This window comes from Tricharina praecox (assembly GCF_024521635.1).
Source record: "Tricharina praecox strain CBS 144465 chromosome Unknown BZA05scaffold_7, whole genome shotgun sequence".
Taxonomy (NCBI): Eukaryota; Fungi; Ascomycota; class Pezizomycetes; order Pezizales; family Pyronemataceae; genus Tricharina; species Tricharina praecox.
Genome location: NW_026250409.1, coordinates 549,886 through 576,737, shown reverse-complemented (window position 1 = coordinate 576,737; position 26,852 = coordinate 549,886). Strand labels below are relative to the sequence as shown.

The 26,852-nt window shown below is 54.3% G+C and overlaps 6 protein-coding genes across 6 annotated transcripts; 4 read left to right on the top strand and 2 right to left on the bottom strand.

Annotated features, from left to right (window-relative positions):
• Window positions 1–2,085, top strand: BZA05DRAFT_248067 (uncharacterized protein). The gene has a single exon (XM_051479998.1). The coding sequence runs from the start codon at window positions 252–254 to the stop codon at window positions 1,935–1,937; it is 1,686 nt and encodes a 561-aa protein (XP_051341156.1). The 5' UTR covers window positions 1–251; the 3' UTR covers window positions 1,938–2,085.
• A 637-nt stretch (window positions 2,086–2,722) lies between these two features.
• On the bottom strand, window positions 2,723–4,487 carry BZA05DRAFT_466843 (uncharacterized protein). The gene has a single exon (XM_051487802.1). It carries the CDS (start codon window positions 4,404–4,406, stop codon window positions 2,838–2,840), a length of 1,569 nt encoding a protein of 522 aa, XP_051341155.1. The 5' UTR covers window positions 4,407–4,487; the 3' UTR covers window positions 2,723–2,837.
• A 770-nt stretch (window positions 4,488–5,257) lies between these two features.
• On the bottom strand, window positions 5,258–6,484 carry BZA05DRAFT_248037 (uncharacterized protein). Its single transcript, XM_051479997.1, has 4 exons — window positions 6,214–6,484; window positions 6,045–6,155; window positions 5,790–5,980; window positions 5,258–5,726 (listed from the first exon to the last, which is right to left on the bottom strand). Exons 1-4 carry the CDS (start codon window positions 6,358–6,360, stop codon window positions 5,285–5,287), a joined length of 891 nt encoding a protein of 296 aa, XP_051341154.1. The 5' UTR covers window positions 6,361–6,484; the 3' UTR covers window positions 5,258–5,284.
• Window positions 6,485–13,960: 7,476 nt separating this feature from the next.
• Window positions 13,961–15,651, top strand: BZA05DRAFT_434947 (uncharacterized protein). The gene is made up of 5 exons (XM_051486347.1): window positions 13,961–14,152; window positions 14,212–14,371; window positions 14,436–14,521; window positions 14,572–14,970; window positions 15,050–15,651. The coding sequence occupies exons 1-5, from the start codon at window positions 14,010–14,012 to the stop codon at window positions 15,516–15,518; spliced, it is 1,257 nt and encodes a 418-aa protein (XP_051341153.1). The 5' UTR covers window positions 13,961–14,009; the 3' UTR covers window positions 15,519–15,651.
• A 572-nt stretch (window positions 15,652–16,223) lies between these two features.
• BZA05DRAFT_392302 (galactan 1,3-beta-galactosidase) lies at window positions 16,224–18,330 on the top strand. Its single transcript, XM_051483081.1, has 9 exons — window positions 16,224–16,370; window positions 16,454–16,868; window positions 16,941–16,975; window positions 17,035–17,185; window positions 17,249–17,314; window positions 17,374–17,446; window positions 17,500–17,590; window positions 17,649–18,057; window positions 18,119–18,330. The coding sequence occupies exons 1-9, from the start codon at window positions 16,305–16,307 to the stop codon at window positions 18,154–18,156; spliced, it is 1,344 nt and encodes a 447-aa protein (XP_051341152.1). The 5' UTR covers window positions 16,224–16,304; the 3' UTR covers window positions 18,157–18,330.
• Window positions 18,331–19,431: 1,101 nt separating this feature from the next.
• BZA05DRAFT_392301 (uncharacterized protein) lies at window positions 19,432–24,646 on the top strand. Its single transcript, XM_051483080.1, has 5 exons — window positions 19,432–20,037; window positions 20,093–22,086; window positions 22,715–22,870; window positions 22,925–23,076; window positions 23,456–24,646. The coding sequence occupies exons 1-5, from the start codon at window positions 19,629–19,631 to the stop codon at window positions 24,303–24,305; spliced, it is 3,561 nt and encodes a 1,186-aa protein (XP_051341151.1). The 5' UTR covers window positions 19,432–19,628; the 3' UTR covers window positions 24,306–24,646.
• The last annotated feature ends 2,206 nt before the right edge of the window (window positions 24,647–26,852 follow it).

The window sequence follows — 26,852 nt, the reverse complement described above, 5'->3', positions numbered from 1 at the left end:
GCTCAGGCACAGGCTCAGGCACAGGCACGAGCACGGCACCCAAGGAGGCACCTGGCTATCCACACTGACCAGCGACGCTCGGATACCTATCCCAAATCGATCCGTTTACAGCTCAAGTCCTCAGGCCGGCGAGATCAAGAGCAAGAAAGAAGAAGGCCGTGAAGAAGAAAACTGCGAAGAAGGAGAAGATCGCACAGAACAAGACAGAGAAGAAGACGGAGAAGAACAAGTGCGGTTGACGCTTGCATTCCATGGCGTCACGACCTTCAACTCCTGTCATCAACTTCAACCTCAATAGCTACGGGCGACCACCCTCGGTCCGGCTTTCTCCACCCCCTCCATCCCCTCCCGCCGCCTCCGCCGCCTCCGCCGGCGAAGGTTCAAAGGCTTCATTTCAGATAGTGCCGCACACTCAGCATGGGTGTGGCGATCCTTGGGCTGGTGAAACCCCTCCCTCAACGCGGCCAAGCACCCCAAGGTCAATATGTGGCCGCGGTGGATCCTGGAACGGCAGCAGCACCAGCAGCACCAGCAGCACTACCACCACCACTACCACCGCAACCACCACCACTGCTACCACACCACACGGACAGGGCGCATTGGATAATGTCAACTTCCCCGACTTGGACCTGCTTCTTCTTCCCTCATACCATCGTCTACCCCCTCGACCTTCAGAGCTTACCGACAACTCCTCAACTATCACCGCAACGAGCCCGCATCGCAGCAGAGATCCTTCCCCGAGCCGTCTATCTATCCTAGCGTCGCCGCTCGCCCGGATCGCAGCACGTTCACTGTCATCGCCCCTAGGCCTTCCAGGAGGTGCAGAGAAATCGCCGTCGACAATCACACCCACGACTCCATCTCCCAGCCCGCGGCCCGGCGCCGCCGCAACGCTCCTTGCCAACATGTTCAAGACACCCGACGGCTCATCCGCCCCGTCAGTAAAAGGGGGGGGATTCTTCGGCTTCAAGCTTCCGTCCACGGCGTCGCCCCGCAACTCGCGGACGATCCAGAGCACCGACATAATCGATGAGTTCGCCGGCCTCTCCTTCGCCTCACTGATGACCGGCTTCCTGACGGAGCCAAACCCAAACGAAACTCCGAGCTCCCCCGCCGACGCGCTCAAACGCACCCCGGAACGCCGTCTGGAAGAGGCCGTCGCCACGGCAACCGACCTCCTCAACCGCGTCTACACTGCGTACCGCGCCCGCACCATATCCCTCGGCGACGCCCTGGGCGACCTGGAAAACAGCAAGGACGATATCATCAGCCATCAAACGCTGCACGCCAGTCTCAAAACGCAACTCGACAGCTTCATCACCGAGGAGCGCGAGACAGCCGCACGGCTGGCGGAGCAGCAGAAGCGGATAGCGGAGTTGGAAAGCGAGCTGCAACAGGAGCGCCGGAAGCGCGAAACGGCAGACGACGAGCTGCGGCTGTCGCCCCGTAGAATGCGCTGTCCGAGTAGCAAACGCACCTCAGCCGCCTCCGACTCGGGCTTCGAGAGCGATGTGGATTCGATTTCAATCCTTTCCCGCAGCGATGCCAGGGCGAGCACCGTCGTCTCCCCGACCGAAGAGGTCGACGAAGAACCCGACCACCCCCAACCCCACCCCCACCACGAATGCGAGAGTTGTCGCCACCAAGCGGCGGCGGCGCAGGGCGCGGAAACTAAAAACCCCACCCCGCTACGAGAGGCGTGGAGTCCTGACAACAACACCAACACCAACAACACCAATAACAACCGCAACAGCGTCCCCGCGTCGAAACCGGGCGTGTGGGGATTCTTTAAGGGACGGCAGCAGCAACAGGGTAACTGGGGAGATGTCGAGAACGTCCGCATGGAGAATCGGTGGTTGAGGGAGCGGGTGCGCGAGATGGAGAAGGCAGTCGATGGAGCGCTCGAGGCTGTGGCCGGCAGGGGCGTGGCGCTATAGTCTGCTGCTGCTTGCTGCTTGCTGCTAGCTGCTGGTGTTGATATAGAGCTTGTATGTAGATGGGATGATATCTTTTTTTTTTTTACTTTTCTTTGTTTGTTTGTGCATGTCTGTCTGTCATGTTGAGGGATCTTGTTTTTTTTCTCTTCCGTTTTTCGTTACGCTTATGCTTCGAGGTGTTAGGGTGTTACTTTTCCTGTTACTTTACTTTTCCTGTTTGCCGTGGCTTTGGGGGGGCTGAGATGTGGAGTTGAAGTTGAAGTTGAGGTTGAAGTTGAAGTGGAAGTTGAAGTGGATGGATGGATGGAAGGATCGATGGATGGAAGGATGGTGGACGGATCGATGGATGGATGTATATGAGCTGTATGTTCACAAGAATGTTTACCATCTACTAGTATCTGCTTCTTTCTCTTTTCTCTTTCTCTTCCATTTTCTCTTTTCCTTTCTTTCGTAGGTACATATAGTAAAGTACGGTATCGATTGAATGAATAGAATAGAATACAATGTATATACGAGGTATGCATACTTCATACTGGCATGGCGATCTCACCAGGTCGTGGTGTGGTTTTAGTGGGGTTCCTGGATGTCAAACGGAGGGGCCAATCGTGAAGATGTTTGATGTCCAATGCAGCTAGGTACCTACCGTGCTCCGTTCGATATGTATACAGCCTACAGCCTACAGCTTACAGGTGGGTACATACAGGGCACAGGGCGCAGGGCGCAGGGCTGGCCAATCCCCAAGCAGGATCTCACACATGATCAGCGCTGCGGGGCTTTGGGCTGGCGAACGAAACAAAAAGGTGGGGGTAGGCGGGGTTCCACTTATCATATCGTAACCGCTACAGCGTCTAATAATCCTTATCCCATCCAATCCCATCACCGACCCATCACTCGCCCACTCTACTTCCCAGCCGCAGCACCGCCACCAAGCAACACCCCCCAACTTCCCATAACGCCGCCCTGCTCCGCGCTGTCGACCCACCTAACCAACCACCCACTGTCCTGCTTGCTAACCCACAGATCCGTGCGTCCCCGGATGACGCTGAACGGGATCGGCTCGACAGTCCACACGCCGCCCCAACGGTAGTCCTCAAAGAAGCTGGTGCTGGTGACACACATCCACACGGTGGTCCAGACGTATGGGCTCGCCTTCTCGAGCCACGGTACATGCCCGCCCACGCGGCGCCAGCCGCGAGCCACCGCCGCTTCGAGCAAAATCCCCAGCGGCTGCAGGAGGAAGAATCTCGCTGCGCCGAAGCCGCCATTTGACTGCGTCCAGCAGCCGGCGAAATGCAGTGCGGCACTAGCAGCGAACGGGACCGTAGCGTAGAGCAGAGCTGCAACGCCGCCCGATGGCGCGAGGCGCAGCTCCTGCACCAGCCACCCCGCGGGGGCCGTAAACGCGCAGCGGAACAGACCGTGCCACCCCCGACCCCACCAGCCGCGCACGCCCGCGCCAAAATCCCCGTCCCGCCAGGACCCGAACGCGTCTGGCCACGCTTCGGGCGCTAGCCAGCGCGCGGGGAAGCCCGAGGGAAGAGGGTATGGCAAACCGAGCACCGCTCCCGAAAGCACGCAGAGCAGCGCGACAGCTGTGTACATCCCGCTGATGGTGGTGTACATAGCACTCGCACCCAGCAGCGTGCGCAGGGCATGCAGCGCGGCCGCATACACCACACGCACCCACCCGCCCTCCGGCATGGCCGGAAACCCCGCCGGCACGGGGTAGGTCATCAGCGGCTTCGTGGACCCCGCGAACAGGCTTGGATACGGCACTCCTTCTCCGGGCTCGAACCCCATCGCCACGCCCTGCGGCACGAAAAACCCGCGGTCGACGACACGCACGTACCACACCAGCACGTCGAGCCACGCGAGCATGGCTGCGCCGCGAGCTACGCGCCGCAACAGCCAGCGGGTGCGCGAGCCCGTCGGGCGCGATACCGGCAGCCGCACACACCAGTTCCAGCCCACCCCACGCAGCGCGTGCATCAGGTCGAGTGCCCAGGTGGCGCGGGCGAAGATGGTGGCGGGGTACGCTTCGCTGTCGCCCTCGCCGTCGTCGGGGGTGTGCGTGCGGCGATGCTCGCCGCCGCAGGTGGGGTACCGCCGGTAAGTGCCCCGCACGTCGCGGAAGACGAGGACCTCGAGGGTCTTGAAGAGCATGAATGCCGTTGCCGTGCCGATGGCGTAGCCGAATGCGGAGCTGGAGGCGCCGGTGCCGAGTAGGTGCCAGAAGCTTGCGAGGATTGGGGGGAGGAAGACGGCCGCGACGGGTTTACGGGCGAGGGGCGTGCAGAGTGCCGCGAGGAGGAGGGTTTGTGGTAGCAGGAAGGCGTGCAAAAGCAGCGGCTGCTTCGGCTGCGACCATGGCAGGGGCGAGGTCAGTCCAAAGAACTCGAAGTGCGCGTAGACGCCGTAGATGCCCGCTATGAGCGCGCAGTAGACGGGCGTTGAGATCGAGGGGGCCATGGGTGGCGGTGGCGGCGAAGTGTCGTTGTCGTGGTCGTGATCGTGGTCGTTATCGCTTGCTGGCTACAGCTGGCTACAGCTAGCTACACAGCCATCGTGAAAAGGTGCGGCCGGTGGCCCATTTAAAGGCAGCTCTGGCAGGACACCGAGGACAGCTCTGCCTAGCTGGCGGGCTGGTATTGAAGGATCCGCCATGTCTCAGAACACAATGCAAGACACCGAAGGCCGGAGGATGGGGGATGCACACGTCGGTCGGTCGAAAAAATCTTGTGACGAAATTGGATAGAGCTCCCGACCATGCTACCTTTATTTTTCCTTTTTCTCTTCCGAAGCCACACCAAAAAATACCCGGCGAGCCAGCGAGCCACCACCAACTTTACTTGAACTTTCTTCCGATCTACATACGCCCGGTGAAACATTAACCCACTGGTGAGTGGTGACAAAAGAACTTCCCAAATGGGCTAGCGAGACGGATGCTCACGACAAAGGGTTCACACGGCGTTAACTGTAACTTTAACTGACAGTAATTTGGGAAGTCTATAAATTCGATTTTTGCCAATAGTAGTCCGCGTATCCCCCACAGGCAGGATAACGAGCCGAACAGGTATGTGGAGTAACAATGGAAAAGGGTGTTACATCGTGACGAGAATTGAATGAAAATGACAACAGCACAGACTGTCCGAAAAAGAAAAGAAAAAGATATAGGAAATACCCAACCAACCAAAAGAAACCCCAGTCGCAAAAAAAAAAAAAAAAAAAAAGCTCCCAAACAACAATATCACTTGTACACAAACGCGAATAAGGAGGGTATTGAACTTTTGTAGGAAAAACGCATCCCCCCAGATGGATAACGAAATTGCTTGGACAGTCGCTTTGCCTTATCCCCGAGCTCCTCCCCCCCGGTAGCTGTAGTCGTCCGGAATATCGGGCATCATGGCATCGCCGTGAGCAGGCGCGATTGGCGCGTGTCCGCCTATTCCAGCGTATGGCTCGCGCTCGGCCGCCCAGCTGAGTGGCCTTCCCGGGTGAGCAGCTTCTCCATACGAGTATGTGCTGTTGTATGTCGAGCTGGCAACGCTTCCACTGCGTCCGTGAGTGGGAGGACGAGAAGCTTCGGTATCGTATTCGTCAAAATCTTCTTGCTGGTGGGGGGTAGTCCTGTTGAGAGGCGCGTAGTCGTCATTGCTCGAGAACGCGGCCTGGGTGGCTTCCTGGATCTCATGCGACGGGGACTTGTAGTCGTCGAACGGCGATATGGTGTGCTGCTTGAAGTACCAAGCGGCGTACCCAGCGATTCCGGTAGTTGCGAGCCATACGAACCTGATGGACAGGTCAATTAGTAAGATGGGCCTCGACTATGGGGGGACCTTAGGGAGCTCATACCACATGAAGACGCCAAGAATAATACTAGACTTGTTCAGCGTACATGCCTTCTCCGTCTCTCCCGTACCGGCCTGAAAGACGGCGCATCCACCCGCCTTCTTCTTGTTCTCATCGGTCTCCTTCGATTCTCCGTCGCTGATTCCACCGTTCGTGTAAACGGCGAGAGAGACGAACGCAGCAAACCACAAGATCTAGTTACGCAAGGAAGTCAGCCACGAGCGAATCCCAACCTCATTGACCCGAAGAACAACATACACTGTATATGGTGTTCATGCCCATCAGCCAGTACGGATGCGCCAGAATCTTTGTCCGCGGGAATCGCGGCGACATGGTGAGGTATATCAACGTAGGTATGTTCAGCCAGCACTGTGTTCGCCATCATCAGCCCTGCATTCCACCGACAACCATCGCGAGCAAAATTTACCATCGCGAACATGAATCTTGCCGCTCCGCTCGCGGATCCCGTCTGTGTCATGCTAGCGCCGATCACTCCCATGATAACTATCGACCATACGCCATGGAACGCATGCAAGCCTATCATGGCATTCATCATGATTGTGTGGTTGACCATCGTTGCGGTGCTGCTGCTGTCGCTGGATCGATCACCCCACCGGGATGCGGATTGGGCTGTGTTTAGTTTTGGTGTCGGAACCGGAAAGTACCGCGCCGAGCGAGACTTGGACGATTCGGATGGGGTTGTGGGACTCGATGCCTTCGTAGAACGATGGAGGTGATGGTAGCTGTTGAGAGGGGTTTCCGAACGGACGGAAGCGGAGACAAGAGGAGCACGGAAAGTGGTGTGCCTGGTTGTTGGTTGGTTTAGGTGAGGTGCTGCAACGGCTGGAGGAGGTGGTGGTGGTGTAGTGCTGAGGTGGGCGTATGACGTTGCTTAGCGAGTTTTTGGTGATTACTCTTGCTGAACACAAGGCAAGGGATGCAGAGGGGGGGTTGCAGGAGGATGGAGGAGTAGCTTTGAACGAGGTTGAAGTAGAATAGAGGGAGAACAAGAAGAGGGAGATGGATGATGCGGAGGAAAGAAAGTTGAAAAAGAAGACGGGAGCGGTGGCTCATGAAACGAGTTCGCCTAGCCTAGTCGCCCTGGCAAGCTTAAGAGCCCAGTTGCTGGTGTTTATTGCCCGCTGCTATTTTCAGCTGACTGCGGCTGACAACCTTTGAAGTTTGAGAGCACATAGACACCGGTACTCTCAAGTCGAGAGCGTCTACTGCTCTATCGCGAGTTAGGCAGGCAAGAGCAACGGCGAGATTGATAGAGAGAGATAGAGCTTCATCAATACGATCACTGCCTCAAGCTCTTCGTCTTCGTACATATCCTCTATCCTCTCTCTACTCAGCTACTGCGGCTTTTTGTGGGCTGTCGTGTGCCTGCTCAGCTCAGGCGGGGGCGGGGGTTAGGCAGCGCTGAGCGCATGTGCTGCCCCTCCCGTTACTATGGCGACCACCGCAACTGGACCCTTACGACTCGCCGCGATCTCCCGGAATGCAGCTAGTTGGTGCAGGGCACGAGAGGTTCCTCTGCATGGAGCAGAATACGAAGCTACTTCACCGGCCTTCGATTGATTCCCTCCTCACTGATGTACGGAAAAGACAGCGTTGATTGTTCACGTCGTCGGTGATTCTTGAGCCTCCGAGTCCCGACAGAACTCTCCAGGCGACGTGCAGTGCACCGCCACCCAGATACTCTACGGGGATGCATGCCTCCCGGCGTGGCTTAGGGCGCTGACGACACGCCCGTCGACGCGCTTCTTGGCTGCGAAGTATGCATGGTACGAGTACGTACACAGCCATAAACGACGGAATACGAGATATCTGGAGTACCGTAGCGAGCGGCTGTCTCCATCTCGACACGGCAAATCTCCGTAGTAGTTATGTGGTGACGGAAACTGCGCCGTGACGGGGAGTGGAGCAGATCTTGAAGTGACAGGCTCATGGAAGCTCAAGCCTCTCGTCTCGTGTATACGACTCGGGTATACGTATACATGGGAAGAGGTATGTACCATCGATTCCATTCTCATCGCGGTGCAATTTCAACTCCATCCGTTTGTTCTGTCAAAATTCCAGGGTCTTTTCCTCCCGGGAATGCGACTCCCGGAATTGCGATTCCCAGCTTCGAATTTATATAACCACATCATCCCGCCCCATAGGCGATCACTCGCACGCGCAGACTCAAACTTGGCATCAAGGCTGTGCCGGTTTGTCGACCCGGATGGTGCAGCTACAAGACCCAGACCAGGGAGCACCTTCTCAAGTCCTGTCGGGAATGGAAAAGTCAGCAAAAGACACTATGGGCAGAGACCGCTTCAAAAACCGGGATCTCTTCGTAGACGAGCGATGCAGCCAGGCCATCCTATATTTCTTCTCCTCCACTGATGTGGGCAGACGGATGCTAGAGGCCGCTGAGGAAGATGTAGCGAGTGAGGTATCCGAGTGGGAGCTCAGGGAGCGGGAAGAAATGGAGGCGGAGCTGAGGCGAGAGGAGGAGGAGGAGGAAGGTGTTGAGGTTGAGGAGCCGGGGTCACTCCCACTGTTCCTCCCCACACCTTCTTTCATGGCATCCCCTGGTGAAGAGGCAGGAGGCGGCGAGGGGAATGAGGGGCTCGCGGCGGATTAAGCACTCGCAGTGGAGTAGGGACGATTCGAGGGAGCGGACGAGTCGAGGGAGTTGACTTTGTCTTTTCTTAGTGTTATTTCTTTGGTGCGCTCATATCGTCGGGACAGGCCGGGGCAGAGGGCAGAGAAAGCCACATCAAGCCGCTCGATGAAAGTTGGGTGGAACAGTGGCGTGGAAACGGGGGTGCATAGGTAGATATTGCCATAATGCAGATATGTAGTCGAGTGAGCACTCGTTCAGGAGCTACAGGACATAGCAATCCCAGCAAACGATCCCCTGGGTGGAGGTTCGGCGGAAGACCACGGAGCGGAAGGCACAGGTCCAGATATCTGAGCTTTTGGCTGAAGAAGGTATACAGTCAATGCGTGATTCACGCATTGCTTGTACATACCCTAGGGAGCCCGTCCCCGGCAATCTTCCAGTCTTGATCCATCTGTATATCGTCTTACCTCCTGTGTAGGGGTGTGGCACAGCGATGGAGGACTGTTATGGGGTGTGGAGGAGCTGTCGGCGAGAGGAGGAAGTGAAGGAGGATGACATTGTTCGCTCGTTTAACGCAGACAGCCTCGTTGTGGCGGAGCTTCAATGTCCGTCGCGGGGGGTGACCAGTGAGCTACCACTTCATAGGTATCAAATTCATGTTTCCAGCACGGAAAAAAACCCCTGCGTGGTCTAGTGGTATATAGGCCACGCAATCGGCGAGGGCGGTTGAGGGGAAGGTCTCGGTTCAACCCAGGTGAAAGACCTTTCTATTCAACTCTTGGGGTTTCCAAGCCACCCGTCGGCGGTGGTGACGGTTTTTTGGAGCACTAGTTGCCTAGATATCACTCGGTATCTGGTATCACGTGACACGCCTTACGCTGCCACCGGCTGTGGTGCCAGAGTGGGCAGGAAAGGAGTGCGGCGGTTCGCCATAGTCTAGATAGGCTGCATGCGAAATAAACTGAAGATCTCTCTCTCACCACCGGCTGTGGAGGCGAGAAGAGTCCCTCTGATAAACTTCATCATCGAGGGTTGAGGGGAGGAAGCAAAATGAGCGGCTAGGAACCCAAATCCCCCATACACAGGAGGTAAGACGATATACAGATGGATCAAGACTGGAAGATGGAGTGGCGGGCTCCCTAAGGCACACACACGCATTGACTGTAGTATAGATTGCACTGACTGCGAAAAGCCCATTTAATGACATATTCATGTTCGTGATAAACGTGATGGTGTTCTTGAATACCAATAGCAACTGGCAGGTGAGGTGTGCGGATGAAATAGATTCGGTAGTTGGAGGGTTAGAGTGAATGTTTTCTCAACCTCCAGTGCGCGACGGTGTGGCGGACTAGAGTAGTGATGGAGGAGCTGTCGGTGAGATGAAGAAGCGAAGGAGGACTGTCGGCGGGAGAAAACGAATGTGGTTAGTAGTGGGCATCAATGTTGGCCAGCATGACGGGGTCTTCTTCTTCTTCTTCTTCTTCTTCCTCTTCGTCATCATCATCTTCTTTCTCGATCATCTATCGAATAGACGGTCAACCCCCCATCTCTGCTCTCTCCTCTGTGTGTGCTCCCTTCCTCCGAACGCCCACCGGCCTGGAGAGGCATTGGCGAAGAGCCCTCGAAAAAACGGTGCCGCAGTTGGGTAAATCTCCCAAATAATAACAACACCGAGTAACTTCCGGCAACATCACGGTTCATTCTGATGCTACTTCCATGCATGGACGGCGGGCTTACGGTGCGGGTGGCGTGGAAATCAGAAAGACAAATCCGTGCACCGACAAGTCAGATTCCACGGTGAGTATGTACATGAATACGGACCCATGGAGAGCATCTGTCAGGCGGATTTCCGGATCTGCTTGGCGATTTCACATCTGCTCGGGCTACTAGTGTGGAGGCACACACACGGGCGAATACCGTGCAGTCGGTCACTCGGAATCGTCTATCTAACAGCTACGATTGTTTGTGTGTAGGTGGAATCTCCAAGTGTTCCGTCGTTCCGGTCCGCGGGACATTGGACTGCAAGTACCGGGGGGTGCCACGGAGCTAGGCACGCCGCGGTGCGAAGAAACCAAAGGCCAGGTGACTTACCCGTCTGCTATTATTGTTGACGATGCTAACTACGCTCTTCATGGTTCCCGGCCGTTTTCACGAGCTGTAGCTAAACAGCTGGCCCGATCCGAGTGCCAGTGCGAGTGCACGATGGCTGGTCAGCGAGCAGCCTGAGTACTGCCCATGTTCAATCGTCTTTCGAGGTCGCTCTCCGGCACAGCGACGAGGCCTGTCGTGGATTTCGTTTTCCCGATTCGCATGATGTTTGTGTATGAAATATGTATCTGTCCAAGATTTCCTTCGTGTAAGTGGAATACCCAACTCAAGATTAGTGAGCGCAAACGAAGCTCCTCAACCTTTTCAGTGATCTGAATACAGGACGAATCTTTAGCCGAAGACGTGTTCGAGACGACACAGACGACAGGGAGCGTTGCAGATATTGGTGCTGCCTATTTACGGACTGTATCCTATTTTGTGCTGCGCCTACACTCATCACCTCGGCCAGCTCGACGGAGCTGTACCGGTAGCTCCCGCCAGGATGGTTCTCCCTCCTATTTACGTTCCACTATGGCTGCTAATTCGTGCGAGATGTAGCTGACTGCATACCGCTTACCTCTGTACTTTCCACCACCGAACAGTTTCCAGCCTACCTGAATGCTGTCCACCGACCGGATCGGAGCCTGTTCATCTACAGCATCCGTATCGACCACGTTGTTCGTGTATGAGTGCTGTCTACCGTTGGCACGCACTCAATCTTCCTAGCCGCATGGTGCCCACTATCGGTGCCCATTGTTGTGCCGCAGTGCCATTGACCGTGAGTGGACCACGTTCCTGGCAGGCTGCTGTTCACGGGCATACAGGAAAGGTCTGCCTCTTACCTAAATTCTCACGATGCGGGGTGTCATGATTTACCTATTTGCGAGAAGTGAGTACATTCTCTGGTTCCGGTGGTGGGCGAGAAGAGGTTCTCGGTGGTTCGGCGCCACCACTTGTATCACCCTACAGCCACCGTGCATGACTGCTGCCTCGCCCACATCCACCCTGTGTCACACTCACCAAGTTGCACTCTCTCCGGAGGGAGCCATAGGAAATGGCAGGGAAGAATACCATACTCTTGAGATGATGGCCAGACAGTACACGGGAGATGACAGCACTCCCACCCTACCATCGTATCCCTAGTCCGGACCTGCGGGGTTCGAGAGACCAGCCCCGTCGGATAACCATAAAATACTGACCAGGATATCCGTATATTACTAGATTCCGAGGAAGTTTTCTTTTTTACTTCTTGTAATCGCCGTATGACCGTCCACACGGTTTCCCACTGGATATGGAACTCAATCGTTATTTCAGGATGCAAGAACCGTCCCCTTGCATCTCTAGGTAGTCCGTTGAAAAATGCTCACGAATGATCGGAATTCCTAGACATGGGAAATCAGCGAGAGCACCAGTGACTACACCTCTGGAGTAAAGTTTTACTCATGGCGACCTCGACGGAGCGACGACAGGGCGAAAAACTGTTTCCCTAAAGGTAGGGTCCACGGAACGTGCCGTCCACGTCAGACTGGTGGCCTGTTGCCTATGAAGCCGGCCGTTCGTGTCTGTGTTTAGCAGCGATTTCCCGCCACCAGCACAGATGTCCAATAGCTTGGATAGAACGACCCGTGGAGCGGATGTATCCGGCTGGCTGGAAGCTCAAACGGCCAAACATCGTGACCGGTAGGTCGGTGGGGACACGGGGTCGACTGAGTCGTGCCAATATGAGAGCTCTGTCCAAACCGGCTTTGCAGGCCCAGTCCCGAATCCGCAGGATCGTCGCTGTGTCTTCTGCCTCGAATGCCGCTGGATCTCAGCTGCCTTCAACTTCAAATCTGCCTGGATCTCAGCTGTGTCTTCCCTTCAAACACTCCCGGATCTTTGCTGTGTTTTCCGTCTTGAACGTCCCCGGATCTTCACTGTGCCCTCCACCTCGAATCCCCTAACCCAGGGCGCAGGTACCTCCGGCAAAGTTGGATGGTCCAGGATGCCCTCATCCCACTGCAACTTACGAGTACGAGATGATACGGGTCATCAACGGAGGAGTTATTTCGATTCTTCAGTGCTGCACCTTCAGCCTTCCGTGATGCTCTCAGCTCGCGTATGTATTTCATTCCCAGGATCCCAGGATCCCAGGATCCCAGGATAGCAACCAAGGGTCGCACCAGCTGGAGAAAGCTTGTTCTCATGCCGCAACTGGTCCCGCTAACCGAAAAGCTTGTCTTCATACTACTTGCATCCTGCAGATTCCTTACAGCCACAACATTGCGGTCTCCCCCAATCATGGCTCTCGTATCTACTCGACGTGGCCAGCTGATTGTGACGTTGTGACTCGTCAGTTATCACCCTTGAGCGGTCTCTTCGACTCCCAGAAGTGAACGCCCATCCATGCACCTGCACCAGCGCCATGAGCAGCAGTCTAGGCAACTACCCAACTGCAGGGTACGGTAGCTCTGCTCGAGTCCCGAGACAGGATAACTGGAGGCTAGTTACCCCAATTTCTTACCAGAAATCGCCTTACCAGACCGGCATGGAGAAGCCGGCATGAAGTGTACAGTGTACTGGTAATAGTTTCCTCCGTCTAATAGAGACAACTCGTTCTAAGGGCCGTGAATAAAGTGCCGATATAGATCTATAACGACAGCAGCGAAGCGTTCTTGTGCCGACCAATGGTGCTGGAGCGTGTCTGTGTGTGTGTGTGGGAGGGGCGTGTGTACGGATCAGATCCAAGTGAGCACTGAGGCATCGCCGTCCCCGGTTCTAGATATGTGGCACGTCTTCGGGCTGTAGCTGGGACTTGCAAGGCTTCAGCTGTAGCGCATTCGCATCGGTCTTGCGAGGGGTGGGGGATCGGAGTTCTCGTCTCTCTCACTCGACTTTGGTGGGGATATTTCCAGGTCCGCACGTACATACATGCATCCAATTGCGAGGATGACGGGGCTGCTCAACCGGCCTGCATGTGAATCACTAATGGTTCCAACGTTCTCAGATTAACTCCAAGACGAATGGCAGATCGGACGCATGGACGGAGATGCTAGCAAAACAATCCCTTGTCACCACCAGTTTGTTTGCTCGGGAAGGCGGGGGTGTTTCAACCATCTAATTCTGTCGGAGGCCTCCTCCCCCCCTCCCTCTCATCTAGCATATCTCACCTGTATCTCACCTGCATCGTACCCCATATACTGGCCAATCAGTGGCAAGGTATCTTCAAAATTATCGACACCAGACGCTCCGCGTAAAAGACCCGTTTCCGCATCAGCCTCGTTGCGAGGGATATCCATATGTACATAGATACCTCTCGCCTTGTGTGTTGTCCACGGACCCGGGCAGTGCAGCCTACAGGTGATGGCCACCAAAAAAGCAGTGAAAAAAACAAACAAACGTTCCGTCTTCCTGGCGGACGAGCGGACGGGAGACAGGGGGACGGGGGTATGTAGAGGTAATGGGCACATGTGCTAACCTTTATATATCGTACTCCCTACCGCACTTGGGCCACAACAAACCGATCCAGCACACACGACAGAATGTGGTTTACAACTATCATCACGATCTTCCTGGTGACTGTGGCCGGGGCACTTGTAGTTCCCAATTACCCCTCAAACTCCGACCATCCGTTTGGATATGACGCTGCGTATTCGACGGAGCCCGTGCGAGTTCGGAAAGAATGGTGGGTCCTTCGAAGGCGGGGGCGTTGGATGTGAACACTGAAGCTAACAAATATCGCAGGAGACAGTTGACCATCCCGCAGAGAAAAGACTACATCAGGGCGGTCAAGTGTTTGCATAGCACGCCGGGCACATACCAGGACCTCGTGCCGAGTAGCTTGACGATGTATGAGGATTTCGCCGCTGAGCATAAACTCCGGACGCCTTTCGTGCACGTTGAAGTCAGTTGTCGTCCCCTCCTTGAAAGAGTGAAATTTTTCGGAGAGGTGCTAACCATTCGTACAGTCACAATTCCTCCCTTGGCATCGCTACTTCGTTTGGGTCTATGAGAACGCTTTGAGGAAGCAGTGCGGCTATGAGGGAACCCAACCGTGAGTTCTCCCTCACGCCTCCACTGCTGCATACCTTGACATCCCCTCAGTTACTGGGACTACTCTCTCGATTCTCATCCAGGGGAGCTAAGAGACTCGCCGATATTCGACGTCGAGCACGGATTCGGCGGTGCTGGCGAATCAGTGGGTCCCTTCCCGGAGATGCCACCAGGACTGCCGACCGGCTCTGGTGGCGGCTGCCAGAAAGACGGTCCATTCAAAGATTGGACCATCCACATCGCCGTCAGAAACTTCACCGAGCTGCGAGACGACCGGTGCTTGACGCGGTCCATCAACGAGAAGGTGGGTAGGAACTGGTGCACACGGGAAGTCGAGGAGGTGGTGAAGCGCCAGCCAGATTACATCAGCATGTACCAGAACTTGCAAGGCGCGCTGGGACCGTACGATCAGTATTTTGGACTCCATCCTTGCGGACACTTCATCGCTGGGTAAGCACCTGTCCTTCGCCGCAACGCAACGTAACTCGTATTCCTGCGGTTGAGCTGACGGCGAGATTTCTGCATGTAGTGGTCCCAAGGCAGGCGCAGACATATACCTGGGCCCAGTCGACCCTCTGTTCTATCTCCACCACGCGAACATCGACCGAATCTGGTGGGAATGGCAAGCAAGGAATATTGAAGAGCGAACGGCGGAAATAACAGGTCCGCTAAGGCCGCAACCCTTCCTCTTCCCGGAAGAAGACTACGCCGACTTCCCCGATGCGAATATCACGCTGGAGTGGCCACTTGAGATGGGCAGGCTCGCGGGACCGGTTAAGACGAGGGAGGTGATGGATATTCGGCAAAACATCTTCAATTATCAGTACACCAACCCACGTGCTCAGTACGAGGATGGGAAGGAGGTTACGGATGGGGAGTGTCCTGAAAACGGTACGGAAGAGTTCGAGAGGAAGGTGGCGAAGCTGCAAGAGCGGTGGGAGAGGTTTAAGGGTGGGCCAGCTTGGGGAAGAGCTCGGGGAGGAGCTCCTGCGCCGTAGAAGCAGGAGAGCCGCGGCTATGTATCAAGGAGGATCTTCATGGAGAAGGACGGGGATATTCGGTGTTTCCTTGCTGTTTGTCTTTCTGTGCGGAGGAGTATTTTTGTTTGGGGGTTTTTGTTTCTGTCTGGTGCTTTCTCACATGTTTCTTGAACGGACGTCCCGCAGTTACCGGCGTCTGACGATAATATTTAATATCTTATGCTAGAATGGCATGCTTCTCGGCCAACCACCGTCTTTCAACCAGAGCTTTCAATCAATTAAGAGGGGTAAGTTACCGACGGGATGGACATTCAAATCTCGGTACTCGGCCCGGATAATGGCGGCCTTGTACTATAGATATAGACGGATTCACGGTCTGGGCTGCCGGCCTCTCTCTCTCGGAGACAAAATTGATCGTTTCCCCGACTGAGGGATATATCCATATGAAATCTCCCCGCAACGTTCGAAGCGAGCTTCCCACGTGGAAGCGAACTTCCTGGCCCTGTGGAAGTGAACTTCCCATGTGGAAGTGAGTTGCCTACGCCCATCCTACTATACATACCGGTAGTCGGCGTTTGACATTGATCGACCCGCGTGTTTCCGTCCCCCTTTATCAAAACGCGGGGAAATATATGGTTATAGGCAGGCAAGCGAGGACTTCAGCCTATGTACTCTATTCCCACCGGGAGAAATGCGGTTCCATTGCTGAACATGTATGTATAAGAAGACGTTAAGAGTGGTGGGGGGACGGACGTTCCTGAATGCATAGTTTCGGTATACAACAACAAATTTAGTGTCGTCACAATGCTGTTTCTTCAACTATTCATAAATGCTTGCTTGGCGAGCCTCGTCCATGCGACGCTGCAGATCGTACGTAACTATAGTACCCGCCGCTTCCCCCGTCCTCCGGTTTGTCTCTTAAGGAGGCATTAGCTGAAACTCGGTCGTCTCAGGTCTCCGGAGGTAGCTGGACCGCCTCCAACGGCCAGCACATCCAAGCGCACGGCGCGGCGATCACCAAAGTCGGCAGTACATACTACCTCATCGGCGAGAACAAACTGAACGGCTCCTCGTTCCAATCCGTCAACTGCTACTCTTCGGCCAATCTCGTCGAGTGGACGTATGTCGGCCAGCTGCTGACTCTGGCCGCGAGCGGTGACCTGGGCCCGAGCCGCGTGGTGGAGCGCCCAAAGGTGGTCTACAACGATGCTACTGGGAAGTTTGTGCTGTATATGCACATCGATAGCTCGAATTATGGCGAGGCAAAGGTCGGCGTCGCTGTTGGAAACAGCGTCTGTGGCAGCTATACCTACCAGGGAAGCTTCCAGCCGATGGGCTACCAGAGTCGCGATATCGGGATGTATAAGGGTCTGTTCTGCTCCACTGACTCCCCCGGGATCCTGAGTCCTGGCGAATGAGGCGGCTGACCGTTCCGTGTAGACGACGATGGCTCCGCGTACCTTCTGACTGAAGATGTGAGAAAATCCGCTTGGCTCCGCTCGTAACGACCGCAACACCTGCTGACTTCGAATAGCGGGTCAACGGATTGAGGATTGAGAAGCTATCGAGCGACTTTCTCACTGTCGAGAGTATAGTCTATACGTGGGCGGAGAAGTACGAGTCTCCGGCTATACTGAAGCGAGACGGCGTGTACTTTATGTTTGCGAGCAAGCTTACGGGGTGGAGTAAGCAATTTTCCTCCTCCTCCGGATGGTCGGACGTGTTTGTCTAACTGCGGAGCCGGACAGATGCGAACGACAATCTCTACTCCACCGCCACCAGTCTCAGCGGGCCCTGGTCTGCCTGGAGCACCTGTGAGTGACGGACCGGTAGATGGATGTCCGGGAGCCACCCAGCTAATACGACTCCGCAGTTGCCCCCGTCGGCACCCTCACGCACACGTCTCAGACGTCATTCATTCTTCCCGTCTCAAACAGCTTTGCGATGTTCGCATTGATATTTCCGAAACGCTGTAGTGCTCCACTGATCTCGCGAGCAGGTACATGGGTGATCGCTGGGTCTCGTCAAATCTAATGCGCTCCACATACGTCTGGCTTCCGCTGACCGTTTCCGGCACCACTGCTTCGCTGGTCTGCACTCCTCCTTCCCGCTGTCATCACTCGCCTTCGCTAACTTACCCCGTGGCAGCCCTGGTATTACAACTGGATACCTTCCGTCTCCTCAGGCAGCTGGTCGGCGGCGCCTAGCGATACCGTCTACGAAGCGGAATCGGCGACTCTCGGCGGCGGCGCCCAAACCGTGACGTGCAGCGGGTGCAGCGGGTCCGCGGTCGGCTACATCGGCGGGACCTCGAGTGGGACAGTAACATTCAGCAACGTGCAGAGCGACGTCACAACGCGGACCACCATCCGCATGCGGTATACCAACGGAGACACGACGCAGCGGTTTGCGCTGATCGAAGTCAACGGCGTCGGCCAGCGCGTGGCGTTCATTCCTGGTGGTTCCGGGCAGGAGACGGCGGTCGTCAGCTTCACGGCACAGCTGAATGCCGGCACCAGCAATACTATCCGCATCTCTGGTGTCGATGGCGGTTGGGGTGAGTTGCCCGAGTCTATAATCGATAAAACGAGGAAACGTGCTGATGTTGAGGTGTTCAGGCCCGGATATTGACAGGGTTTTCGTGCCAACTTCGTAGAAGCGAGAGGGCGGAGAGGGCGCAGAGGGCGGAGAGATGGTGGGGAGGGGAGACGGATGACCACTGATATTTATGCGTGCATCTGACCCACCAAGCGAGTGATAATACATTGACAGATGCCGTATGATGTTGCGTCGCTATGGTCGATGAAACCGTGATGTATGATGTACCTATCGGCCGAATCAGGTTTTGCGGAACATAAGTTTTACATTTACATACTTATTAAGTATGTACTGTATAGTGAAGGGGGGGGGTAAAAAATACGCTTTTTGGCCTATCGGTACGGTCACAAAGCGTATTTTTTACCCTCCCCTTCACTATACAGTATGTACGTTGCGGTCAGGGCGTATTTAAATCCGACGGTCGGAAACTTAGGGTTGAGCCACGGAAAACGCCACCGTAAAACGCCACACCACTACCCTTATAGGTATAATAATACTTGCTTTTGGATTGTTCCAAGAGTCTAGGATCGTGAGGCTTCGTCAATCCTTCGTGATGCCTCCTGCAATGGCGGATTGGAACCTGACACCGCCGGTGTGGCGGACACAGGCACTCACTCGTCAAACAACATGATCATGTCTTCATCGTAGCAACCGACCCCCTTTACACGAGCCCATAGAGTCCGCAGATGCACATTGTTTTGGTTTCCTTCCTCCTCTTCCTCCTCCTCCTCCTCCTCCTCCTCCTGCTCCTGCTCCTCCTCCTCTCTTTCGTACATTTACTTTCCTCGGTGTGATTAACGTTCATAGCTTTCTCCCTTAATCGAACCCATAGTCCTTGGAATGTACAGTAGGAAAAAAAACGGTGAAACCCAGTACCAGAGTCTCACACGATCTCGCGACCAGGCGGTAGAGTATTGGTGCTGCGATTGACGCTTCGGTACCGCCTTATTGCGGAATCGTATAAAAAAATAGTTACGCCGTCATTGATTTTACACTTTCTTTTTTCTCCTCCGGGCCATATCTCGCAAAGCAAAGCTCGGCGTGGGCTCGTCAGGGTATGCTTACCAGCTCGTCAAAAGAATTTGGTACATTTCCAGTGTGACCGTCGCTTGTAATATGTAAGATGTGTCAGTCTCTAGCCTTCATCGAAGTTTATATGTTTTGTCTCCAATTGTACTCACACGGGGTTGGGCCAAAATTTCCGGCCGTGTGAGTAGAATGACTCATGATAGCACTCATTTTAGTTCAGTTGGAACGCAGTGTCTTGGCGATACGCGCTAGCGCAAGTAACCCGGCCCTCAAGGAGCCGCTGCGCGACGGGCGTCTTGCGGGTTATTATTCTGGCTTCAGCAACATCACCCAATAACCACACAACTCTCCTCCACCACACTCTCCTTACCCTAATACACATTCTTCAAGCTTTGCAAGCTCAATACATCGCCTGCGACCCACCATACACGCATGATATCTTTGCGCGACTTGCATTGAAGATTAGCCACCTCGAACCTAACACCATCACTGCTACCGGTCATGGCGTCGTCCATGAACGGTCATTCCAACGGGGCCTCCACATTGCGGCGAAAGCGCTTTGCCGACATTCCCGCGAGTATCGACATTCCCGTGTCTGCTGGTGACGACGATGAAGACGACGAGACCGCGGTTGTCGAGGTGGACCCGGACGCGCTCCCCGACGACCCTACGGAGCTGTGCACACTGCTCGAGAACGAAAACTCGCCACGCCGCTTTTGGATGCACATCGCGCTTGCGTATGCGAAGCACAACAAGGTCGAGACGGCGATCGAGATTATGACAAAAGGATTGCAGGCGCGCGCATCGGTCACCGACAGAAACGAGAAGCTGCCGATGCTGAACTGCCTCACATGGCTGTTCTTGCAGAGGAGTAGAGAGGCTGGAAGGACTGGGACCGGTTCTACTGTTGGTATGACTCCGTTTGCCCCTTAAGAGTAGGAATAAGTGCACTGACGGTTGCGCAGATGCCAATGGCTACACGGCGGAGGTCAAGACGAAGGAGCATTACCTCCAGCTTGCTACACAGACTCTCAACGAGTCGACGCGTTTAGATCCCTCGGCGCCGGTTAACGCACTCGCTCGTGGTATCTACTCAATCTTCAAGACTTCGTCCCAGAACGTCAACGAGCGAAACCACCACCTCGACCAGGCGATGAAGATCTTCGATGATACCATACGGACATCTCGGGGGGGCAACATGCTGGCGACAATGGGCAAAGCGCGCGTTTTTTACGGCAAGAAGCGATACGATAAAGCGCTTGAGGCCTATCAAGAGGTGCTTATGAAGCGCCCTGATATGGACCCCGACCCACGGATAGGCATCGGAATGTGCTTTTGGAGTCTCGGCTTTAAAGACGATGCCAAGGCCGCCTGGGAGAGAGCACTGGAGATTGATCCCGACTCCAAGGTAGCTCATGTCCTGATGGCAGCGTACTACACATACATAACGTCTACGCTGTCCGAATACGACCCCAACTGGGGTAAGAGTTATCGTCAAATCATCGACCATACGCAGAAAGCATACAAGCTCGATAAGAACCTCCCAATGGCGTGCACAACTTTCGCTGCTCATTTCTTCTCCAAAAAGGGATTCCAGCAGTGTGAAACGCTCGCGAAGAAGGCAATCGAGTACAGTGATGTTGCGGGTGTGACGAGTGATGGCTGGTATATCCTAGGAAGGAAGGCTCACGCGGAAACCGAATACCAGACGGCATTGACATGTTATCGGAAGAGTGATCAAGCGAGAGAGGGTGGTTGGCTGCCAGCCAAGATCGGTGTTGGCCAGGTGCAGGTCTTGATGAAGGACCTGTCATCCGCGAAGCTCACGTTTGAGGCGATTGTCCAAGAAAACCAAAAATGCATGGAGGCTAAGACGATTCTCGGCACACTATACGCGCACGACGTCTTATCAGCGATCCCGCGGTCCGGGTTCACAGGATCGAAGGAGGATATTACCGAGCTTCACAAGAAGGCGATATGGCTGTTGGAAGGTGTACGGAACATCTGGAAGAACGACAAGAGGACCGATCCAGCGAACGAGGCTGTTTTGCTTACGCTTGCTCGACTGTACGAACACGATCAACCAGAGAAATCTCTCCAGTGCTTGCAAGCTGTACATCAGATCTACACCGAAGTCAAGGACACGGACGAAGATCTTCTCGTTCCAATCCAGTTGATCAACAACATGGCTACGCTCTATTGGCACCAGGAAAACTACGATCGGGCACGAGAGTTGTATCAAGAGGCACTCACGTCGATTCCTCTCTACCAGGAGAAGGACGAACATCTGGATGCTGATGCGCTCGCTACGACCCTCACATACAACCTTGGCCGGTGTGAAGAAGCCGCGGGAAACTTTGAGCAGGCGACCAAGCACTACAACCAGCTCCTTCAGTTCCACGACGATTACGTGGATGCCAATATGCGTCTTGCGTACATGGCTCTGCGGAGTGGTTCGGCGGAAGGCCCTAAGATGATCTCGAAGCTGATGCAGTTGGACGGTAATAACCTCGAGGTTCGGGCTCTGTATGGCTGGTACTTGAGCAAGCAGAAGCGAAAACCTCCGGTCAACATCGCCGAGGATCCAGAGCAGCGGCACTACAAGCACTCTCTTCAGCAATACGACAAGCACGATCGCTTCTCTTTGGCTGGAATGGGAAACCTGTACCTCCATACCGCCCGAGAAATGCCACGAAATTCGGAAGCAGATAAGGAAAAGAGGAGGAAGACGTACGAGAAGGCTGTTGAGTTCTTCGACAAGTGCTTACAGCTCGATCCGAAGAATGCCTATGCCGCGCAAGGAATCGCAATTGCCCTGATTGAAGACAAGAAGGACCTCAGAAATGCGGTCGGTGTCTTGACGAAAGTGCGGGAGACGCTAGCCAATGATGGACACGCGGTGGTCAATCTAGGACACTGTCTGGCGGGGTTGGAGCAGTGGGGTAGAGCGATTGAGATGGTGAGTTCTTGTCCGCCCCTATTTTCTATCTCACTCGTTTCTGTTTTCCCTGCCTCAAAGTCGCTTCCTCTTACATTCTCCTTTTTTTTTCCCAATCCAATTTTGGATTGAGTTTTTTCCTTCTCGACACCTGGCCTTGCGCACGGGTTTGGAACGCCGTCTCGCATCGTAGGCGCCGGTGATACCCGCACCACTTCACAGTGGTACCAGGTAATACCTCGATATTGCGGCGGGGGGTTTCTGGCCTGTGCGGGCATTGCAATATGTGCAAGTCACTACTGTTGTGGCACAACGTCTCTGACGAGGCGTGATTGCGCGCCGGTTTACGCGATTGACCATCCCCACTCACGCCATGTGTCACCTATCTGGGGATTTGTGGCATGTCTATGAAGATAACCTTGTTTTCTCGGCGTCGGTTCGATATACTGCGGGATATTCCCCTGCGTCTGACATACATATCGCTCAGCTTGATACCCATGCCCACGTTCTATTTGTCAATTCGTGTGGATAATCATTGGTGTACATCACATGGGGGTTTATTCGAACGTGTTCCTGCATATTCAGGCCCGCATTCTTCATTGATCTTTTTTCGGTACGGCATGATCGCTAACTCCATGTGCCACGACAGTACGAAACGGCCCTCAATAAGCACAATCAAGGCCGAGATCCCAATATCCTCAGCTGTCTCGGGAGAGTGTGGTATGCCAAGGGTAAGAAAGAGAGCAAGATGGAGCCGGAAAGAGCTTTCGAGAGTCTTAAGAACTCGTTGGAGTACGCCAAAAAGGTTAGTTCGCATTCCGGTGAGAATGATCCGCCCGCTGACATGCGTCTCGTACAGGCTTCCGAAATTGTGAAGGACAACCCTGTCTTCATGTTCAATGTGGCATTTGTGCAGAGCGAACTGGTTACCCAGATCTTGCAGCTCAGTGAGACTCAGCGGAGTGTGACCGGAATGGAGGCTGCAGCCAAAGAACTCGACGAAGCCGTACAGTAAGTCATCGATCCATTTTGTTATCTGATTTTCTTCCGCCGCTGCCCGCTGCCCCGCTTTTGCCTCCTTGCACGGGTTAGCTCTTGCACACGGTGTTCTTCCCGGACACACGTGGCATGGCCGCTAGTCAACTGGGATATCCGCGGACGGTCTTAAGGGGGACGGGTCGGCGATCGTCAGCATCACTATGCCCCTGCCGTCCTAGGTATTCCAGTCTCACCCGCCGGTCGTCCGCGGCGATGAGGTATCCAGGTCATCGGGATCTCAGCATGCCGCGGGGTTTTTTGTTCCCCATATCTTCCCTACTAGCTTCTCCCAATACTTGGCAAAATTGGGAAGTCTGAGAAGTACAGAGAACTAATTGCTGGGATTCAACAGAACATTCAAGACGGTAGCGGCGCACAAGTCACCGCCGTACCCACCCAAGGACATCGAGGCACGTGCCAATATGGGCCGGACCACGCGCAAGCAGTTGGACCGAGCCATTGTAACCCAGAAGGAGTACGAGGACCGCAACGCTGCCAAGCTCGCCGAAGCGCGTAAACGCCGCGACGAAGATCTCAGACGCCGCCAGGAACAGATGGAGGAGACGCAACGTCGTGAACAGGAGGCCAAGGCCAAGGTTGCTGAGGAGCGACGTCGCATGATCGAGCAGGCACGCGAATACGCTGAGCGCAAAGATGCCGAGGAGCGTGAGAGAGAAGAACGCGAGGAAGGTCTCCGAGAGGGACGGCGACGCAAGCGTGGAGAGGGAGAAGGCAGGCTCCAAGGTCGCCGCAGAAAGAAGAAGGACTTTGTTGACTCTGATGACGAGTCTGGAGAGGAACGTCCTAGCGGTACCCGCCGTAGTCGTAGTGCGGCCGCAGCCGAAAGTGGCGACGAACCAAAGAGGCCGTCGAAGAAGAGGAAGAAGCTTACCCGCGGAAACAGGCAGGCTGACTCGGGGAACTTCAAGAGTGCTGAGGTTGTCAACTCTTCTGACGACGAGGACGATGACGTTGTCACTGACGCCCCTACCGCTCCGCTCGACGCCGCTGCCGCCGCCTCTAATCCCGCGGCTGACAAGAAGCGTAACCGGAAGAGGGCAGCTGTCAGTGACGACGAGGACGAAGAGATGGATGATGATCTTTCCGGCAAAGTCGAAGAAGATGCGGCCACTGTCGTGAAGGCAGATGACGTAGAGATGCAGGATCAAACCACGACGGCACCTGCTGCTGATGACGAGTAGACTACTTCTTTTTCTGCGCCGTAATTTCATTGTGTGGATCTTTTACTACGGGTGTTATTTTTCTGTCCTTTGCAGGTAGCTTCTGTTCAATATCATGGGTTGCAGCTCGCGTTCCGTTTTGTTTATTTCCTCCCGGGGGTTTGATTATTGTTTTTCGGTTTCTCTTTATCAAAATGCGGACTGGGTCGTTGCACGTGTACCTTACCTAAGTAGTGTACCTACTAACTATAGTAGTATACCTAGTCCAAAGGGGTAAGAGCTGTGGTAGTGCTACCATACCTTTGAGAAAATGGCAGTGACATGTTATATATCAATACAGTTAGAAAAAAGGTGTTTTGTAGGTCCTGATATGATACCAATATCCGTCCAGCAGGAATAGCCGTCCATTTTACTCCCTCCTAGAACTAGTACTGTAAAACTCACCTGAAAGATTCATACTGCTGGTGGTTGATTTTCGGGCTTGGCTCCCAAATCCTCCTGCGCAGGAAAATCTCTTTTAGAAAATCATCATTTGAATTCCGAGAAACCAGCGAAGATCTCAATTTAAGATCAGAGCTATCCAATAGCAGTCTCACGCTGAGAGGTGTGACACTCAAGTGAGTTTTTACTACTTACTTAGGTAAGGTATGTCGTGACAAAATCAGACCTCATTCCAGTCCTTCAGGACGGGAAAGCGGATCCATCTACGGAGGTCTATACGGCGGAGATACGATACCTTTACTCCGTAGTTGCCGTCAGAAGTTGTGCCTCTTCCCCTTCCTCATTTGTCTCTTCTAGATGTGTTCTGTTGTAGGCGTCTGTGAGGCACCCGTACATATGCAGAATACATAACTACCGTAAAACTCCACTTAGGAGCCACACCTCACAGCGCGGTGCGGCTTTTCGATCTGGTAACTGACGCCTAATCAAGGATCTTTGCTGGATTTTTACGTGACAGGTACTATGCTAAGCGCATATCATCTGCTGCGGGAGCTGTCTGCGCGGCATCTCCCCTCCACCCAATCCCTACCACCGCTCTCCACACCCAGAAGCCCTTACTATCAACCATATTACATGTGTATGCCACCGTCTAAGTGCTCCATGAAATTTCTCTGCTGCGTTCTACATTACCACGTCTGAACAGGACGCACCGCTGGCGGCTGAATGCTCCAAGCGGTGCAAGCTATCTACCTTCTCGCTGATCTATATACCGTCCCAGAAGCTGAACCTGTCAAAGGTCTCACAGATCGCCGTATTGATGCTACCTATTCGTCGTGATATTTCCAGGCAGCGGGGAGACGCCTTTCACGCTGCACAAGCCATCACTATGATCGAAGAAACAGCTGAGATTACCACCTCCAGAACGGTCTACCTGGCAAATCCCCCCTTGACTGCGCCGCAGCGAATACTATACATACATCCGCGTCCAGAAATATATTTTCGCGTTTTGTCGATTGGCCGTAAACAGACGTCGACCAGGTTGGGGGAGAGGGTCAATGCAGTCTGCAGCATCTCTGCAACTTGAAGTCAACCGATTGGATAGGTAACCGTGGTCGCCGGCTCCCGTCCGATGCTTGTCGTTCGGCTTGCACGGTTCGAACGATGAGGCCACCCAGGAGCAGCTTCTGGGGGGGCTACAGGCCATTATATTATGGACGACATATTTTCCGTTTCGTAGAGAGTGGTTGTGGAGATCGATGGTGCGATGAGATATATACCCGGCTTCCATGCAGCCATTCCCGCCAGCTAATGCAGCAGACGGAACTGAAGAATCTCGAAGGCGGATCGATACAGCGTTGTTGTTTTAGACTTCGCCGGTTTTGATTTACTACCATTAGTGGTAGTGGTGCCATTAGTGGTAGTGGCGCCATTAGTGGTAGTGGTGCCATAGTTACTGCGGACGGAGGATTGTCGGGCTGTTTGATAGCCGTGGTAATCAATCAATTCCCAACCATGGCTGGGAGCTTGTCAAAAAGGAAGGATCGAAGGATCGAAGGATGAGCTGATTGCTGTCAGGGATGCTACATGGTGGTATGGACATAATCTGCATGCAAAGCTATAGCCAACTTTGCGACGGGAGGAGCTGATCATCCGACGAGTAAAATGATTATGTACACGGTGTATCATATTTGCGTTCACGGTCACGCAAGGTGGGAAATCCGCCGCGATTGACGCCGTCAGGCGCCGAGTGTTCCCAAGAGTACTTGTAGGGCTCCAATTTATATCCATTTACCCACAAAGACGTCCACATTACTGGCATATCAGGATCACAAATTGAACGACACCGCTCAGGCAACCACTGCCCTCTGAATAAAGACAATGGCAACAACGATGACCAAAAAAACGAAGGCAACGGCGACTTGGAGGAAGAAGGAGGAGGTACGGGAAACAGGGAGCCTTGCTTATTCGATTCCCAGGAGGTTAACAGTACCTGTGGGCTGCTATATATCATCCTGACCGACGTCCTACTACGTCCAAGTAGGAAAGTTAGGCCTGATGGGATTTCGTTCATTGTCCCCCCGGTTCCCATATGGACGGTTGCAGCCTTACAGGCCGGTCGAATAGGCT